This window comes from Hylobates moloch, unplaced genomic scaffold (genome assembly GCF_009828535.3).
Source record: "Hylobates moloch isolate HMO894 unplaced genomic scaffold, HMol_V3 SCAFFOLD_23, whole genome shotgun sequence".
Classification (NCBI taxonomy): Eukaryota; Metazoa; Chordata; class Mammalia; order Primates; family Hylobatidae; genus Hylobates; species Hylobates moloch.
The window spans coordinates 24,253,390-24,272,469 of record NW_026652298.1 but is presented as its reverse complement, the minus strand read 5'-3'; the positions used below and the strand labels follow the sequence as shown (position 1 = coordinate 24,272,469).

The following is a 19,080-nucleotide window of genomic DNA, read 5'->3' as shown; positions in this document are numbered from 1 at the left end:
GAAGGGAAGGAAGGAAAAGAAAGGAAGAAAGAAAGAAAAGAAAGACTCAACCAAGCGTGGTGACTCATGCCTATAATCCAAGCATTTTGGGAGGCCGAGACGGGTGGATCACCAGAGGTCAGGAGTTTGAGACCAGCCTGACCAACATAGTGAAACCCTGTCTCTACTAAAAATACAAAAATTAGCTGGACATGATGGTGCACGCCTGTAATCCCAGCTACTCAGGAGGCTGAGGCAGGAGAATTGCTTGAACCTAGGAGGCGGAGATTGCAGTGAGCCGAGATTGCACCACTGCACTCCAGCTTAGGCTACAGAGTGAGACTCCATCTCAAAAAAAGAAAAACGAAAAGAAAAGAAAATTGAAACTGCATCACCTCTTATTTCAAAGTGTTAAAAGAAAAACTTTAGACAAGCTAGAGGTAACGGAGTTTAATCAAACAAAGAATGATTTGCTAATGGGACAGCCTCCCCAGCCAGAATAGGTTCCGAGGGACTTAGATACTGCCACATGCTGGGTCAAAGAAGATTTATGGACAAGAAAAGAAGAAAGACATAGAAAAAATGGAAGTGAGGTTCAGGAACAATGGATTGGTTACAGCTCAGCATTTGCCTTATTTGAACACAGTTTGAACAATTGGCTGCCTGTGATTGGCCGAAATTCAGTGATTGGTTCAAGAGTAGGTTATAGTCTGTTGACACCTCTAGTTAGGTCACAGTTCATTATGTACAGAGAAATCTTTAGGCCAAACTTAAAATATGTTAGGAGGTAGCTTTGGGCTAAATTTGACAAAAGTATGCTGTGGTCTGTGGATCAGAGCTTATGGAGCTCATAAAATCTTATTTTCAAATTGGAAGGGGTCATAGCAATTGTCTACTTACCCCAGTCCTCTAGTTTCCATTAACCATTCTTCTTTTATGCACTTATATTAATTTATGCTTTGAACCCTAGGACCTCAAGTGTAATCAAAAAGCACAAAAAGTCCTTGTTTCTTTCAATCCTTTGGTTCACTGGTCCCCTCACCATAACCAAGCGAATATATTGTTAAGATGTAAGCTTAATTGTGTGTGTTAAAGACCACAAAAACAGTGGTTTAAACAAGATAATTTTATTTCTCTCTCACATAATAGTCTGAGCTGATACAATGGCTGTGCTCTGTGAAGTCACCAGCAACCCAGCATCCTTTCCTCTGTTGTGCATTTATTCCAAATGCAGGTCTTGGATGCACCGTCATTTCCGCATTCCGGCCCACAGGAAGCAAGATGGAGAAAGGGAGGAATAACCTCTTTCCTCTAACAGCACAGCCGGGAAGTTGTGTGTATCACTGCTGCTCTCATCCCATTGACCATCCTCGTGTTCATACCTTGGTGCGAGAGAATCTAGAAACACAGTCTTTGTTCTAGGCAGTTGTGTACCCGACTACGAACGAAAGGAGAACAGATGGAAGATAACCAGCAATCTCTGCAGGGAAAAAAGGGAAACAAATCTGACTTTTTCTTTTCTTCTTGTTTTTCAGGTGAAAAAAAAAAAAGATCCCTGAGTAATTGCAAATGCTGGGACAGTTTACCACTCCAGGGTGAAGAGTCCGTACCAACATGTCTGCCTCCTACAGGAATAACGGGTCTGAGGAAGACCCAGATTACCCTGACTATTCAGGGTCTCAGAACCGTACGCAGGGGTATTTGAAAACTCAGGGTTATCCAGCTGTTCTAGGTCCTCTGAACAATCCAGATTACCCTGGCACCAGGAGCAATCCATACTCTGTAGCCTCCAGAACACGTCCAGACTATCCTGGGTCTCTGACAGAACCAAATTATCCTAGATCTCTGAGTAATCCAGACTATTCTGGCACCAGAAGCAATGCATACTCTGCAGCCTCTAGAACAAGCCCAGACCATCCTACCTCTCTACCAGAGCCAGATTATAGTGAATTTCAGAGTCATCCCTACCACCGAGCATCATCCAGCCAGCCAGACTACCCTGGATCTCAACGAAATCCTGATTTTGCAGGCTCCAGCAGCAGTAGAAACTATGCAGGCTCCAGAACACATCCAGATCATTTTGGATCCTTAGAACCAGACTACCCTGGAGCTCAGAGCAACTCTGATCATCCTGGACCCAGAGCCAATTTGAACCATCCAGGATCCAGAAGGAATCTAGAACATACAAGTTTTAGAATCAATCCGTACGCAGACTCTCTGGGAAAGCCTGATTATCCAGGCACTGACATTCAACCTAACTCTCCACCCTTTTTTGGGGAGCCAGACTATCCCGGTGCTGAAGACAATCAGAACTTGTCAAGCACTTGGAGAGAACCTGATTATTCAGATGCTGAGAATGGTCATGATTATCACTCTTCTGAGACCCCAAAGATGACTAGGAGGTAAGTTCAGATATATATCCCTTCAATTGGGAGTGGAGGCTGAGTGCTGAATCATCAAGTCAATGGAATTTGGTTGGTGTGGTTTGGATTAGGGATATATATGATGGTTTCCATGACCTGAAGTTGTGGTGAAACACGCATACCTATCTGTAGACCTCACCTGGGCCATGGACTCTCAGTTTGAGGCTTCAAGCCCTTACCTGAACTTAATCTTTCACCATCTCTTCCTTGGATCACCTTCCCATTATCCCACCTCTTCCTAATTCAATCCCTGTAAGACATCTAGATCCACACTGTTTTGACCCTGCTACGTTGCCAACAAGGTAAGGGCTTGACACTCATAAATCCAAACACTTTAATCAAAATTACATCAACAGTAATGAATTGTTGTCCAGAAAATCTTTTGGAGATCTAACCCCATGAAGTCAATTAGTTTTTTATATGAGATGTTTGCACCACTTCTTTTTTTTGTTATTTTTTTTTCTTATTTTTTTTATTTTTCTTGAGACAGGGTCTTGTTGTGTCACCCAGGTTGGAGTGCAGTGGCACAATCATAGCTCACCACAGCCTCAACCTTCTGGGCTCAATCGATCCTCCCACCCCAGCCTCCCAAGTAGCTGGGACTACAGGTGTGCACCTATTATGCCCGGCTAATTTTTTATTTTTTTATAGAGACGGTGTTTTGCCATGTTGTCCAAGCTAGTCTTGAAGAAGGCTCCCAACTGCTGGGATTATAGGCATGAGCCACCATGCCCGGCCATGTTTGCACCACTTCTGATTTTTACACTTTTATTTCTATTTTACTGAGATTATCAGAATTGATGACTTTTCACCAAAACTTTACTGCAGATTTGATTCACTGATTATCTGCACTATTTTAATCTAATTTTATCAATGATAGTTTTCACCATTTTCAGTATTCCTTTAAGGCCGTTTTTTTTTTGTTATTTATTTATTTATTTATTTATTTATTTATTCATTCATTCATTCATTTTTTGAGATGGAGTTTCGCTCTTGTTGCCCAGGCTGGAGTGCAATGGCACAATCACAGCTCACCATAGCCTCCACCTCCCGGGTTCAAGCGATTCTCCTACCTCAGCCTCCTGAGTAGCTGGGTTACAGGCATGCACCCCACCACTCCCAGCTAATTTTGTATTTTTAGTAGAGACAGGGTTTCTCCATGTTGGTCAGGCTGGTCTCAAACTCCCAATCTCAGGTGATCCACCTGCCTCAGCCTCCCGAAGTTCTGGGATTACAGGCGTGAGCCACTGCGCCTGCCCTAAGGCCATTTTTAAATAGCAAGTCCAGTTTTTCCAGGTTTAGATTCTGTAGATCTAAATTTTGTCTAAAAGATTTTGATCTTCTGTCAATTTTTGTTCCTTGACAAATTTTACCAGATGCAGTTCTGGACACCGACAGCATTAGTCTGGGTGACTTAGTTCTACCAAATCTAATTTTTCCTGGGTTAAGTTTTTTCATGTTCATGTTGCCAACAAAATGTAATTTTTTTTTTTTTTTTTTTTTTTTTGAGACAGAGTCTCGCTCTGTCATCCAGGCTGGAGTGCAGTGGCTCAGTCTTGGCTCACTGCAACCTCCATCTCTCAGGTTCAAGTGATTCTCCTGCCTCAGCCTCCCAAGTAGCTGGGATTACAGGCATGCACCACCATGCCCAGCTAGTTTTTGTATTTTTAGTAGAGATAGGGTTTCACCATGTTGGCCAGGCTGGTCTTGAACTACTGACCTCAAATGATCCGCTTGCCTCAGCCTCTCAAAATGCTGGGATTACAGGCATGAGCCACTGTGCCCAGTCTAGGATGTGATTTTTTTAAGTCAGTTTGTGGTTTAATCAGTAACAATGTTTGTCATGTGAAGTTTTAACCAATATGAGTTTGATTTTGCATTTACTGTTTCTATTAGTAATATTTATGAATTTGATTTAAAAAACTGGTGGCTTGTGTTTATCTCTAGGAACCAAGGATACAGGACTTGGGCGTGCAGCAGTCCTGATGTCTTTAGAACCCAAATAGTAGGGTTAACAGGACCAGGTGAAAATGTCCTCCTTGGTCTTATCACCCACTGCCTGATTCATCATTCCAAAGCCCACCTTTGATCCTGTCACTCCTTTGCTTTTCATCTTCCATGGGTCCCCATAACCTTTGGAGAAAGGCCACCCAACTTCACTTATAGAATGTTTATGAATAAGGATATGTCATGTTAATGTGAGATGCCAGCCAAAGACCAGCCTGACTGATCTCCTCTTAAGTCTCCTGTCTGCCCCCTGCCTTGACCTTATACTCTAGGTCAGTGGTTCTTGACTTTGGCTGATCCTTAGCATTACCCAGTTATCTGGGGAACTTTAAAAATAATACAGATGCCTCGGCCAAACCTTCAGAACTTCTGATTTAACTCTTCAGGACGAGGCTTGGGAAGTGGTATATGTAGTAAATTGAGAATCATTACTCATCCATTGATTTTCATAGCATTTCCTTTATATATTCAGTACTTTCTGGTGTCACATCTTTTTTTATGCTGTTCTTCATCCTTGGAATGCCCTCCCCTTATGTATGAATGTGTCCTCTCAATCCCCATTCAGATGTATCTTTTCCATGCAGATTTCTCCCAAAACTCTCAGCAAGAATTCTCTTTCCTCCGAACTCCTTGGGCCTGTCTTCAGATACTCACCAGTTTCTACTTGTAGTATAATTGTTCATAGCTGTGTCTAAGAAGCTGCACCAACTTGTACTGTGAGCTTCTTGAGGGTAGATACCCCATGTTTTCCTCTTTGTATTCTCACCTCCTAGCCCATGCCTAACTCAGGGTTGGCATTTAGTCTGCATTAATGGAATGGATGGATGGATGAATACATTAATGAATGGATGGATAGATGAATACATGGATGGATAGATGGATGGATGAATGTATGTATGGTTGGATGGATGGATGGCAAATGGATGGATGGATAAATGGATGGATGAATACGTGAATGAATGGATGGGTATATGGATGGATGGATAAACAGATGAATCGATGGATGGATGGATAAATGGATGGATAATTACATGATTGAATGGATGGGTACATGGATGGATAAATGGATAGATGAATGTATGGATGGATAAATGGATGGATGGATAAATAAATGGATGAATACATGATTGAATGGATGGATGCATGGATGGATGGATGGATGGATGGATGAATGGATGGATGGATGACAATCCTTACTATACTCTTGGTTGGATAGTGATCCATCATTTTGGATTTTAGGGTGCTCAGCAGAACATCTTCAGTCCAGCCCTCATTTCATCACAGGAGTGATGGCCCCTTGGGCAACCTTTGGGGAGAGAATGAAGATTACCCTGAAGGCATTGAAATGGCATCCATGGAGATGGCAAACTCATATGGCCACTCTCTGCCAGGTGTTCCTGGAAGTGGCTATGGTAAGCATTTGTTAAGCCAGGATCATATCCTGGGAAGAAAATAAAGTCAGTGGATTTAGGGGTGCAGTCATTAAGGAGACTTGGCAATAGGAGAATTGGTGTATGTTTCCCATCTCAGAGACCCTTTTTTTACATACAAAAGTTGAGAATTCAGTGTTTAGAGAAGCCAAGTTAATTGTCATCAATTATTAAAAAAACGGCAGGTAAGAGTTGTGGAAAATGGTGACCTGTGCACTCTGTTCCTACCGGAGTTGGTGAAGCTCAGTCGACGGTGGTTATGTGGCAATGTGGGCTTATTGTGGCAAGATCTTCATATTTTTCAGAAGCCATGTATTTGGGGTTTTTATGTGAAATCTGATGTTGATGTGTTCCAAAATAATTTTTAAAAATAAAAACAGTGAGCTGGGCAAACAAAATCACATTTTTTGTTAGCTGCCAGTGGCCACCTGTAGTTTAGCATATCCTAAAGGCATTCAGGCAATCAGCACCTATGTGTTCAGAACCTACTGGGGGAAAAGGGAGTTAAGAGGTAGCTCTGCCCTCATGTTATTTAAAACCTAAATAGGTCAACAAAAGTGCCACATCAAGACTAAAGAAAAGGCTGGGTGTGGTGGCTCACGCCTGTAATCCCAGCACTTGGGAGGCCGAGGCGGGCAGATCACCTGAGGTCAGGAATTCGAGTCCAGCCTGGCCAACATGGTGAAACCCCGTCTCTACTAAGAATACAAAAATTAGCCAGGCACAGTGGAGGGCACCTGTAATGCCATACTCGGGAGGCTGAGGCAGAAGAATCACTTGAACCCAGGAGGCAGAGGTTGCAGTGAGCCAAGATCACACCACTGTACTCCAGCCTGGGAACTAGAGCAAGACTCTGTTAAAAAAAAAAAAAAAAAAAAAGACTAAAGAAAGTTAGCAAGCAAACTATTAATATTTGAAAAATCATGTTGTCCTCATAATTTGTTGTGTGTATAGGTAAGATGCTTAGCTCCAGGAGGCAAAGGAAATTCTAAACAGTTTTTTTTTTTTTTTTAAGACAGTGTCCTGCTCTGTCACCCAGGCTGATCATAGCTCACTGCAGCCTCAAACTCCTAGGCTCAAGCAATCCTCCTACCTCAGCCTCCCCAGTAGCAGGGACTACAGTGGCATGCCACCAGTCCTGGCACTTTTTTTATGCTTGAGAAAGATGGGGTCTTGCTGTGTTGCCCAGGCTGGACCTGAACTCCTGGTTTCAAGCAATCCTCCAGTCTCGGCCTCCCAAAGTGCTGGGATTACAGGCTTGAGCCTGGGCCAATTCTGAACAGTTCTTACTTTCTGGGAGGAAAAAGAGACGTGTTCCAGGAAGCCATTTGATGGCACAGGAGAAAAAAAAATCCAGGCAATGTTAAAGGAATTTGGGGACTGTGGAGGTCAGAAAAGGGAGAAGGTGTTCAGCCAATAAGAAGAGAACAAGAGACCCAAGTACTGGGAGGTGCAGATGGAGGATTGATGAGCCTTGAGGAGTAGATGGGGCAGGTTTGGAAGAAGGCAGAGAGGACGGGACAGGATGCATAGCCCTATACTAATGAAAACACTGACTGTTAACACATAGAAAATTTTCATTCCGGGCCTAATTTTAAAAATTAGCTGGGCGTGGTGGCACAACCTGGGGTCCCAGCTACTTGGGAGATTGACACAGGAGGATCACTTGAGCCTGGGAGGTTGAGGCTGCCATGAGCCGTGATTGTACCACTGCACTCTGGCCTGAGTGACAAAGTGAGACCCTGTCACAAAAAAAGAAAGGACCGGACAGGACAGGACAGGACAAGACAGAAAAGGAAGGGAGGGGAGGGGAGGGGAGGAGAAGAGTAGGGGGGAGGCAGAGGGGGAGGGAGGGAAGGAAGGAAGGAAAAAGAAAAGAAAATATTCCTTTGGGAGCACAGACATCAGCTAGCCCAGGGCTATTCGAAACCTTTATTCCATGCATTCCTCCACAAGGGCAATAGAAATCCCAAGGGGGGAATATCTGCTCTTGAAAGGCTGGAAAAAAATCTCACCCTTTTGATGTATAAAGCAGAGATACACATGTAGTACACAAACAGATACAGTATATCTTTGGTATTAAAATTTCTTAGAGGATGGCAATGAGGAAAAAATATCTCCCCTGCTTAGGGGGCTGATAATGAAACAAGATTGAGACACACTACGCTACTCCAATGCAAGTGGAACTTATAACTGCAAGCAAATCTTGAGTGTTTCCTATGCCCTGTAGTCTCTGTCCAGCACTTGACTTTTATTATCTCATTTAATCTGTACAACCGCCTTTCAGGCAGGCACTGCCGCTCTCCCTGTTTTAACAGATGGGAAAACTAAGACTCAGAAAGAAACACGCACAAGGTCACTCACTTACTAAATTGACAGAGCCAGGACTGAATCCTGTCTCTCCACCCAAAACCTGACCTTTTATTTACCCTGCATTACTGCTAGGTTGAATCAGGGCAAACACAAACAGATTCCCGACCACAAAGCTCTATAGAACATTGGAAGTTAAAATACTTAAAAAACAAAAAAAGCAGGTCGGTATAGCTCACTTCTCTGGGATCCTTTGTAGGACAAAGTTTGCAGCCCTTGGCAATCACTTGTCCAGTGTCACCCCATCCTGATAAAGTGTTCACTCCTTAAGGAGAACCTGTATTCATCTATGTACCCTCCAAGGCTCTAGGTGCTCTTCCTAGTGTCACAGTGCCTGGCCCACAGTAGGTGCTTGAAAAATATTAACTGAATTAATAACAACAACAACAACTGTAAGAGTTGTATCAGCTAGCTATTGCCACAGGAATGCTGCATAACGAACAACTCCAAAAATCCAGAGTCGTACAATAAACAAGCATTTATTTCTTATGGGTCTGCAAGGTTGGTTGGCATTTGGTTGAACTAGGCTGAGTTTGTTGTGCTTGGCTTTACGTCATGGATTCTATTTAGTTCTAGTGTCCCTCTTCTTGGACCAGTGAGTGACCTAGGGCAATGTCTTCCCATGCTGTAAGCCGAAAGTGCTCAAAATGGCAAGCAGAAACACATGGTATCTTTAAAAGCCTTGGCTTGGAACTGGCACACTGTCACTTCTGCCATATTCCATTGTCAAAGGCAAGTCACACGACTAAGCCCAATATCAATGGAGGTGGTCAAGGTAGGGGAAGTGTAATATTTGCTGAATAACAATTAATCTACTACAACAGTCAATATATATTAGAGTTTAATATGTTCTAGGATTATTTAATTATTTCACATGTGTTCACTGATTCAATTCCCCCAACAACCCTATGTGAAGGTCCTATTATTATCCGTACTTATTTATTTATTTTTGAGACAAAATGCCTGCTCTTTCGCGCAGGCTGGAGTGCAGTGGTGCAATCTCAGCTCACTGCAGCCTTTACCTCCCGAGTGGCTGGGACTACAGGCACACTGCCACCATTCCCAGCCAGTTTTTTTATTTTTTGTAGAGCCAGGGTTATGCCATGTTGCCCAAGCTGGTCTCAAACTCCTGTGCTCAAGCGATCGTCCCACCTTGGCCTCCCAAAGTGCTGAAATTACAGGCATAAACCACCACAACTAGTCTATTATCCCTATTTTAGAGACTAAGATATTGAAGCTCTCTATAGAGATGCTAAGAAACACACCCAGAGGGTGCAAAACTAGGAAGTAACAGGGCTGGGAGCTGATTCCCAGGCAAGAAGCACCAGAAAGTCTTGCAATGTAATTTTGCATACTGTCCCCATCAAAATGTGCTCCATTTTCTCCATTTCTCCCAGCCACTTGGGAGGCTGAGGCTGGAGAAAATCACTTGAACCCGGGAGGCAGAGGTTGCAGTGAGCCGAGATTGCGTCACTGCACTCCAGCCTGTGTGACAGAGCAAGTCTCAAAAAAAAAAGAGTGGACTAGAGTAAGGCTATGTTAGAGTGCAGTTTATATAGCCAAACAAAGCATTATTTTGTAAAACTTGCTTTTCAGTTCTATATGTATAGGTGTGTCCTGGATCTCAGTGCAACCATTATTTACACACACACACACACACACACACACACTTTTTTACTGGGCTCCATGACTCATGCCTGTAATCCCAACACTTTGAGAGGCCAAGGCTGGCAGATTGTTTGAGCCCAGAAGTTCGAGATCAGCCTGGACAACATGGTGTAACCCCATCTCTACAAAAAATACAAAATATTAGCCAGGCATGATGGTGCATGCTTGTAGTCCCAGCTACTCAGGAGGCTGAGGTGGAAGGATTGCTTGAGCCTGGGAGGTCAAAGCTGCAGTGAGCTGAAATCACACCACTGCACTCCAGCCTAGGTGACAGAGTGAGAACCTGTCTTAAAATATATATTAATATATATATTTAATGTAATGTTATTTTTATATTATATATTATATTAAAATATGTATTTATAGATAATATGTTATATTTTAATATATTTTTATATTATATAACATATATAAAATATAGATTATAGGTAACATAAAATATATAAATATATTAGAAATACAAAAAATATATAAAATATATAGTATAAAATATATATTTTTATTTTTATATCATGTAGTTTATATATATGTATATTTAGAGACAGGGTCTCATTATGTTGCCCAGGATGGTCTTGAACTTTTGGGCTCAAGTAATCTTCCCACCATGGCTTCCCAAAGCACTGGGATTACAGGCGTGAGCTACCTCGCCTTGCCAACAATTATTTTTAACTATGGCTTAGTCAAATGAAAAACCATTGATCTAGGCTGATTATATTTAACAGCACTGTTTTTGTATTTTTGTCCTAGTTTCCACACAAGTTCTTAATCAGTAGTCTGTTAGAACCTCAAAGACCAGGTCTCAGTCTTATTAGCCGTTATGAACCATTATTAGCACATCATAACTATTGCATGCCAGGAATGTCTAGTGTGGTGAGACTAATCGGCAATGTCTCCTTCCCCTTCCCTCCAGTGAACCCTGCTTATGTAGGTGAAAGTGATTCTGTCCTTGCTTATGGAAACCCACCATTGTCTGAATGTGATTGGCACAAGTCACCCCAAGGTAAGTGATATGGTTTGGCTCTGTGTCCCCCACCCAAGTCTCATTTCAAATTGTAATCCCCATGTGTTGGAAGAGAGAGCTGGTGGGAGGTGATTGGATCATGGGGGTGGTTTCCCCCGATGCTGTTCTCATGATAGTGAGGGAGTTCCCTTGAAATCTGATGGTTTAAAAGTGACAGCTTCCCCTGCACCCGCTGTCTCTCCTGCCCCCATGTAAGACGTGCCTTCTTTCCCCTATGCCTTCCACCATGTTTGTAAGTTTCCTGAGAAACGCCCGCCAGCCATGAGGAACTGTAAGTCAATTAAAACTCTTTTGCCTATAAATTGCCCAGTCTCAGGCAGCATTTTTATAGCAGTGTGAAAACAGACTAATACAGTAAGACTTAAAGGACAGTGATCCAAAAGTCAACCCCAGAGAAGGCACATGTCCGAGACAATCCACCCATTGCCATTTCCTCTTGGCCTCCAGTGTGGTTACTCATGCAGAACCTGCTTAACATATCATAATGGAGTTTTCTTTTAGATGTATAGTTTGTTGTCTTCTGGGGATCAGGGTGTCTTCATTAGGAATCTTCTGGTTGCAAGTGACAGAAACCCAACTCAAACAGGCATTAGCCCAAGGGGAATTCATTGGCTCATGTGGTAGAAGCGTATGGGGGAAACTTAAAGAAATGAAAGTAGAAATATTAATACCTTCCAGCACCTAGTACAGTGCCTGGCACATAGTAGGTATTTTAGGGATATTTGTTAGATTAATTTGTTGAATGAGTACAGAAATCAGGACCTCAGTCTGACATCAGGGAACTCAGTGTCACCTGGACTCTGGTTTCCCATCCATTTCTCATCTTTGTAAAAACTTGCTTTTCAGTTCTATATGTGTAGGTGTGTCCCGGATCCTCAGCTCGCCTTTAAGTTAGACCTCATTCATCTCCATCAGAGTCAGGACTTGTCCACAGGCCAGAGAATACGGCCAATAGCAGGTCCACGTGAGCCCTCTGCTTAGCCACCTCATTAGGAAGTCTTACTTCCTCCCTGGGTCCATCTCTAATGTGGGGGAAGGACTCTGGCCCGTCTAACTGGAGCACATGCCCACACTTGGACCAGTCATTTTTACCACAGGGGACAAGACTGGGCCACCTGTCTATCCTGTGGTTAATGTCTGTGTTGGTGGGGACAAGTTGCATTGATCAAAGTTTTTCTGAATATTCGTATAATTATTATGATGATGGCGTGTGGAAGCAATCAGACTGGTGAAAGATAGAAGGCGCTGCAATCAGTTAGGAAGCTCTCTAAGGATCACTGTGTGTGGTGATGAAGGTTGAATCAGAGGCAGAGACTGAAAAATAAAAAGGAAGCAACAAGCCAGGCACGGGGGTTATGCCTGTAATCCCAACACTTTGGGAGACCGAGGCAGGAGGATTGCTTGAGCCTGGGAGGTTGAGGCTGCAGTGAGCTGTGATCACGCCATTGCAGTCTAGCCTAGGTGACAGAGTGAGACCGTGTCTCAAAAACAAACAAACAAAAACAAAAAATGAAGCAACAGAGGAGAGAGACTAGGGAATGCTGGAGCCACAAGGCAAATCTGTGAGCAACAAGGAATAAATTAATGAGGTCCTCTATACAATGATGCATATGGAGAGAAGCCACTTAGAACTTTCACCTTTCAGCCCCATCGCCTATAAGATAACCGTTAGCCTCATCCTTCGAGAGATGTATGCCTTTTCAGGGAAGGTTAGATATTGCTACTTGGAAGGGAAAACCGTTGGGATATAAATGATCACACTCTCTATTTGGTCCCCACTGGGGCACAGAATGGCTTTAATTATCAGGGAGAAGAAATACCTTTAAACTTCATGACTGCTCTGTCTTGCCGGCATGAGGTTTGGAGACTGTATAGAAAAAAACACACTCAAAGTGTTTTTTCTGTTCTCTTACTCAATAACTATCAACACAGAAGGCTTCTGTGAACAAATGGGTGGGGGTTTCTCCCCACACACCAAGAAAGCGATCAGTTTTACAGCAGACATCCCTGGGTGTCCTCCAATTCAATTCTGACACTATCTACCTGGAGATAGTGTCAGATCCCATAGGACAAAGTCGTAGCCCCCAATACTATATACCTCCTTCAGACACCAGGCACAAGTCCAGGCCGCTGGAACTTCTTCTTCTTCTTCTTCTTTTTTTTTTTTTGATACAGTCTCACTCCGTTACCCAGGCTGGAGTGCAGTGGCACCATCTCAGCTCACTGCAACCTCCGCCTCCCAGATTCAAGCGATTCTTGTGCCTCAGCCTCCTGAGTAGCTGGCATTATAGGCATGCGCCACCACACCAGGCTCATTTTTGTATTTTTAGTAGAGACAGAGTTTCACCATGTTGGCCAGGCTGGTCTCAAACTCCTGATCTTAAGTGATCCGCCCACCTCGGCTTCCCAAAGCGCTGGGATTACAGGTGTGAGCCACTGTGCCCAGCCCCAGAACTTCTGACCAACCAGCTTCAAGTTGGGGTTCCCATGACCTCCTCCATTGGTTTGGTTAATTTGCTGGAGCAGCTCACAGAACTCCAGGAAACTTGTGTTTACTGGCTTATACAAAGAATATTACAAGGGACACAGATGAAGAGATGCATAGGGTGAGGTATAGGGGAAGGGGCACAGAGCTTCCATGTCCTCCCTGGGTGAGCCACCCTCCAGGAACCTCCCCGTGTTCAGCTACCAGAAAGCTCCCTGAACCCAGTCTTCTTGGGCCTTTTATGAGGAGGCTTCATTACATAGACATGGTTGACAACCGTGTAGAAATGTGACTGGATGGCCAGGCACGGTGGCTCTCACCTACAATCCCAGCACTTTGGGAGGCCGAGGCAGGTGGATCACCTAAGGTCAGGAGTTCGATACCAGCCTGGCCAACATGGTGAAAGCCCGTCTCTACTAAAAATACAAAAATTAGCAGGTGTGGTGGCATGCGCCTGTAATCCCAGCTACTTGGGAGGCTGAGGCAGGGGGATCACTTGAACTCAGGAGACAGAGAATGCAGTGAGCCGAGATCAAAAGGTGTATGATCTTGTACTAATAGACGAGTTGGGGAAACCCAGAAAGCCGTGTCTGTTCAGATCCTTCTTGGGCTCTCTGTGCAGCATTCCTTCCTCCAGGGTTTGGGGCAGGACCCCTTCTGAAATGACGGAGAATTTCTTTATGGCCAACTCCAAGACAGAAAGGCGGGGAAAGACTGGAGTCCTGCCTTGGGGAGAAATAGAGCAAACGAAAAGAGGCAGGAGATCAGAGAGAGAAATTCTCTTTTCTGAGGCTTAAAATTCTAACATTATAACAAGGGCTATGGTAGTTATGAGCCAGGAACCATGGGTGGGAAAAAAATTATATATATATATAACATATCACTTATCACACATATATATACACATACATATATATATATTTATATATATATATACATATTTGTATATATATATATATGTATATATATATATCACAGGAACCCTGGTAGAAGAGGAGTCCCCAAAAGGCAGAGAGTAGTAAGGAAATAGAGGACCAAAACATGAACCTGGCTATCTTCATCATTTTGCTTTGTGTTGAATCTGATTCACAAACCACATACAATTAATTCATAGCCCAGGCTGGGTGCAGTGGCTCACACCTGTAATCCCGGGACTTCTGGAGGCTGAGGTGGGCGGATCACTTGAGTTCAGAGGTTTAAGAACAGCCTGAGCAACACAGTGAAACCCCACCTCTATGAAAAATAAAAAATTTGGCCAAGCATGGTAGCTTATGCCTGTAATCCCAGCACTTTGGGAGGTCTAGGTGGGTGGATCACTTGAGGTCAGGAGTTTGAGACCAGCCTGGCCAACATGGTGAAACTCCATCTCTGCTAAAAATATAAAAGTTAGCTGGGCATGGTGGTGCATGCCTGTAATCCCAGCTACTCAGGAGGCTCAGGCTGGAGAATCACTTGAATCTGGGAGGCGGAGGTTGCCGTGAGCTGAGATCATGCCACTGCACTCCAGCCTGGGCAACAGAATGAGACTCTGTCTCAAAAAAAGAAGAAAACGAAACAAAACAAAAATTAGCCAGGCCTGGTGGCATGCACCTGCAGTGCCAACTACTGGGGAGGCTGAGGTGGGAAGATCCCTTGGGCCCAGGAGGCAGACACTGCAGTGAGCCAAGATCACTCTACTGCACTCCAGCCTGGGGGACAGAGTGAGACCTTGCCTAAAAAAAAAAAAAAAAGAAAGAAAAACAAAAGATAGCCTGATAAAGTGTAGCTTTGATGAATTAATTATGCCGTGTCTCTAGGAAGTGCCTGCCACATAGTGTGCATGCTTAAATGTTCATTCATTTATGAATGAATTTTTTTAGATGGAATCTCACTATGTTGCCCAGACCGTTCTCAAACTTCTGGGCTCAAGCAATCCTCCCGCCTCAGCCTCCCAAGTAGCTGGGAATACAGGTGTGAGCCACCACCTCAGTTGGCAAGAATGAATGAATGATACACCAGCATCTTTTCTGTTGTTGTTTTTGAGGCGGAGTTTCACTTTGTCCCCCAGGCTGGAGTGGAGTGGAATGACCTCGGCTCACTGCAACCTCCAGCTTCTGAATTCAAGCGATTCTCCAACCTCAGCCTCCTGAGCAGTGGGATTACAGGCACCTGCCACCACACCCAGCTAATTATTGTATTTTCAGTAGACAGAGTTTTACCATGTTGGCCAGGCTGGTCTTGAACTCCTGGCCTCAAGTGATCCACCCACCTCGGCCTCCCAAAGTGCTGTGATTAGAGGCATAAACTGCTGCACCTGGCAAGAATGAATGACTATACCAGCCTCTTGTCACAGGAAGGGGCCAGAGTGAAATGACTAAGAGTTCTGCTTTGGATGCAGACCAATCTGGATTTGACCCCAGCTCTACTGCTTGCTGGTTTTGTGACAAATTATTTCATGGAGCATCAGTTTTCTTAGCTATAAAATGGTGTTGATTTTAATACCTACTTCATAGCATAAATGTTGTGCTCTATTTAAAGTACTTGGCCTGCAGTAATGGCAGGTATCATTACTGTTATTACTGTTGGGAGAAGGAGTACATGGGTTCTAGTTCAATTTTGACATTTAATGAAAGTGTGATGAGGAGGAGCAGTGTCCATTCAGCTCTCTGCACCTCAATTTCTCCAACTATTAAATAAACAACTAGGCCTAGGTGATTTGAAATTAGATCTATTGGATAGGAATTGTGTTTATGTGCCTGGCACTGAAACAGAAACTTGGCTTAGCAACAAGTTTTTCTCATGTACTGAGAAGTGTGGGCTAGGTGTAATGGTTCACACCTGTAATCCCAGCACTTTGGGATGCCAAGGTGGGAGAATTGCTTGAAACCAGGGGTTCAAGACCAGCCTGGACAACAAAGTGAGACCCTGTGTCTTAAAAAAAAAAAAAAAAATAGCTGAGCATGGTGGTGCCCTTGTGGTCCCAGCTACTCAGGAGGCTGAAGCAGGAGGATTACTTGAGCCCAGGAGGTCAAGGCTGCAGTGAGTTATGATCTCACCACTGCACTCCAGCCTGGGCGACAGAGCAAGACCTCATCTCTAAAAAAAAAGTTTAAAAATTTGTACTTTTTTTTACATGCGGTGGCTCATGCCTGTAATCTCAGCACTTTGGGAGGCTGAGGCAGGCTAATCACTTGAGGTCAGGAGTTCAAGACCAGCCTGGCCAACATGGTGAAACCTCATCTCTACAAAAAATACAAAAATTTGCCAGGCGTGATGGCAGGCATCTATAACCCCAGCTACTCAGGAGGCTGAGGCAGGAGAATGGCCTGAACCCAGGAGGCAAAGGCTGCAGTGAGCCAAGATCATGCCACTGCACTCCAGCCTGGGCAACAGAGCGAGACTCCGTCTCTAAATAAATAAATAAATAAATAAAAATTTTTAAAAAGTAAAAAAACAAGAAGCATGGAGGGAGGAAGTGCAAAGTTTGTACAGCAGCTCCACCCATGATGCCGTCAAGGACTGAAGCCCCTTCTGCAGCATTTTTCTCTACCATCCTTAGCAGGTGAACATTCATTCTCTTGTTTTCAAAATGTCTGGAGGAAGACTGGTGAAGGGTAAATTGTGAACCCAGGCAAACTGTCCCCTTTGAAAGAGCATTCTTGGAAGCCACAAGTCTCATTGGCTAAAACTGGGTCACAGACCCACCCTTAGCCACAAAGAACACTGGGAGACGTTGAGCACTATGTCTGCACAGGAAATGGAGTTTTTGCTGGTATGAGAAAGAAGGAGACTAGAGATTGAGAGCCAGACAAATAGCAGAGTTCACTACCTAAGCCATCAGGAGATAATAATTGTATCACTGTAAACCCATGTGGATTTCTACAGGCATATAAAATTACAGATATAAAATATAAGTTCAGCTGGGCGCTGTGGCTCACGGCTGTAATCCCAGCACTTTGGGAGGCCAAGGCGGGCAGATCACGAGGTCAGGAGATCGGGACCATCCTGGCTAATGCGGTGAAACCCCGTCTCTACTAAAAATACAAAAAATTAGCCGGGCATGGTGGCGGGCGCCTGTAATCCCAGCTACTTGGGAGGCTGAGGCAGAAGAATGGCGTGAACCTGGGAGGTGGAGGTTGCAGTGAGCTGAGATCGCACCACTGCACTCCAGCCTGGGTGACATAGCGAGACTCCATCTCAAAAAAAATCAAAAAAAAAAAATATATATATATATATATATACACACACACATATATATATATACACACATATATATATACACATATATATATACACATATATATACATATATACATATATATATTTAGAACATATATATGTGTATATTTAGAACATATATATATATATATATAAGTTCTAGGCCAGAGGCACTAAATTATAAAAAAAAATCTTGCCCTTTGACTGTGAGTCATTTAGAAAAATATCTTCCTTCTGTTTCTAGAATCCCATTGTCTTAAATGAAAGATTCTGTTTTTGATTTCTTGCCTAGCTACCAAGACAGAATTCTCTGCAGGAAAACACTCCTTCTCCTGAGAAAACTCCTCTGGGGTTAGATGCAGGGAGTTATGCTGTGATTTGTGTAGGGCTGGCTTTGGTGAGCTCATCCTGGCATTTTAAAAATAATGTGAATGGTATATCCCTTTGTGATCATCATCACTTTTTCCCTGAGAGTCCCAATCAATGTGGGCGTGACTGCTGTATGAAGTCTCGGGAAGCCCACCCTGGTAGAGAAGGAGGCTTGCAGGAGGCAGGAGATGCTATCCGATGACCATGTGAATGAAATCATCATAGAGGTTGAGAATGTTTCCTCTGGGGTCCAAAGCCACCCATCCTCAAGTCAGATTTTTCAGGAAAAGGTGCTGCTAGACTCAAGCATCAACATGGTTTCGTCAATATCTGACATCGATGTGATAGACTCTCAGATGGTCAGCAAAAGGAATGACCAAAAGGGCAACCAGGTGCTGCAGTTTTCAACATCTTTGAATGAATCGATGTCTCAGACCCTTCATAGCCTGGAATGCATGGGCATAGACACTCCTGGTTCTTCACATGAAGCTGTTCAAGGTAGTGAAATGCTGGGGAAGAGGAGTAGGGGAGTAGGAAAGAAGGCTTCCTCGTTGTCCACAGCGTATTTTACTTTTTAGATATCAAGTTGGGCCAGGCATGGTGGCTCACACCTATAATCCTACTGCTTTGGGAGGCCAAGGTAAGAGGATTGCTTGAGCCCAGGTGTTCGAGACTAGCCTGGGCAACAAAGGGAGCCCTCATTGCTACAAAAAAATTTTAAAAATAATAACCAGGCATGATGGTGCACACCTGTGGTTCCAGCTACTCAGGAGGCTAAGGTGGAAGGATCGCTTGAACCCAGGAGTCGGAGGCTGCAGCAAGGTCTGATGGCACCACTGCAATCCAGCCTGGGTGACAGAGTAAGATCCTGTCTCTAAAAGAAGGACATTGAGTAATATGGAAGGGTGAAAGGTTTTGTGGTTGAACTAAGGAAGCCAAGGACAAAGGAAGGGATCAATTTAAGACATCCCTAACAAGAGCTTATTTTTATCAAGCTTATTTCGTATGCCTTGTGCTCTGCAGAGCACCTGCTTTTTTTTTTGCTATCCATCGAATTGAGTTTTAGGTACTCCCTGCACTCCACACCTTTGAGGTGGCATTTCCATTTGCTTGATGAGGAAACTGAAGCTC

General features: G+C 43.7%; 1 protein-coding gene across 2 annotated transcripts in view; it reads left to right on the top strand.

The window, feature by feature from the left end:
- Positions 1 to 1,514: 1,514 nt before the first annotated feature.
- TMC5 (transmembrane channel like 5) overlaps positions 1,515 to 19,080 on the top strand; it is a 67,814-nt gene continuing 50,248 nt past the window's right edge. Inside the window, exons 1-3 of one of the 2 annotated variants that reach the window (XM_032145049.2) lie at positions 1,515 to 2,381; positions 5,649 to 5,821; positions 10,788 to 10,877. In XM_032145049.2, the coding sequence (XP_032000940.1) occupies positions 1,594 to 2,381; positions 5,649 to 5,821; positions 10,788 to 10,877 (1,051 nt within the window). In that variant the 5' untranslated portion in view covers positions 1,515 to 1,593. Of the gene's footprint in view, positions 2,382 to 5,648; positions 5,822 to 10,787; positions 10,878 to 17,891; positions 18,448 to 19,080 lie in introns of those variants that run through there. The other variant, XM_032145053.2, reaches the window with a different exon arrangement.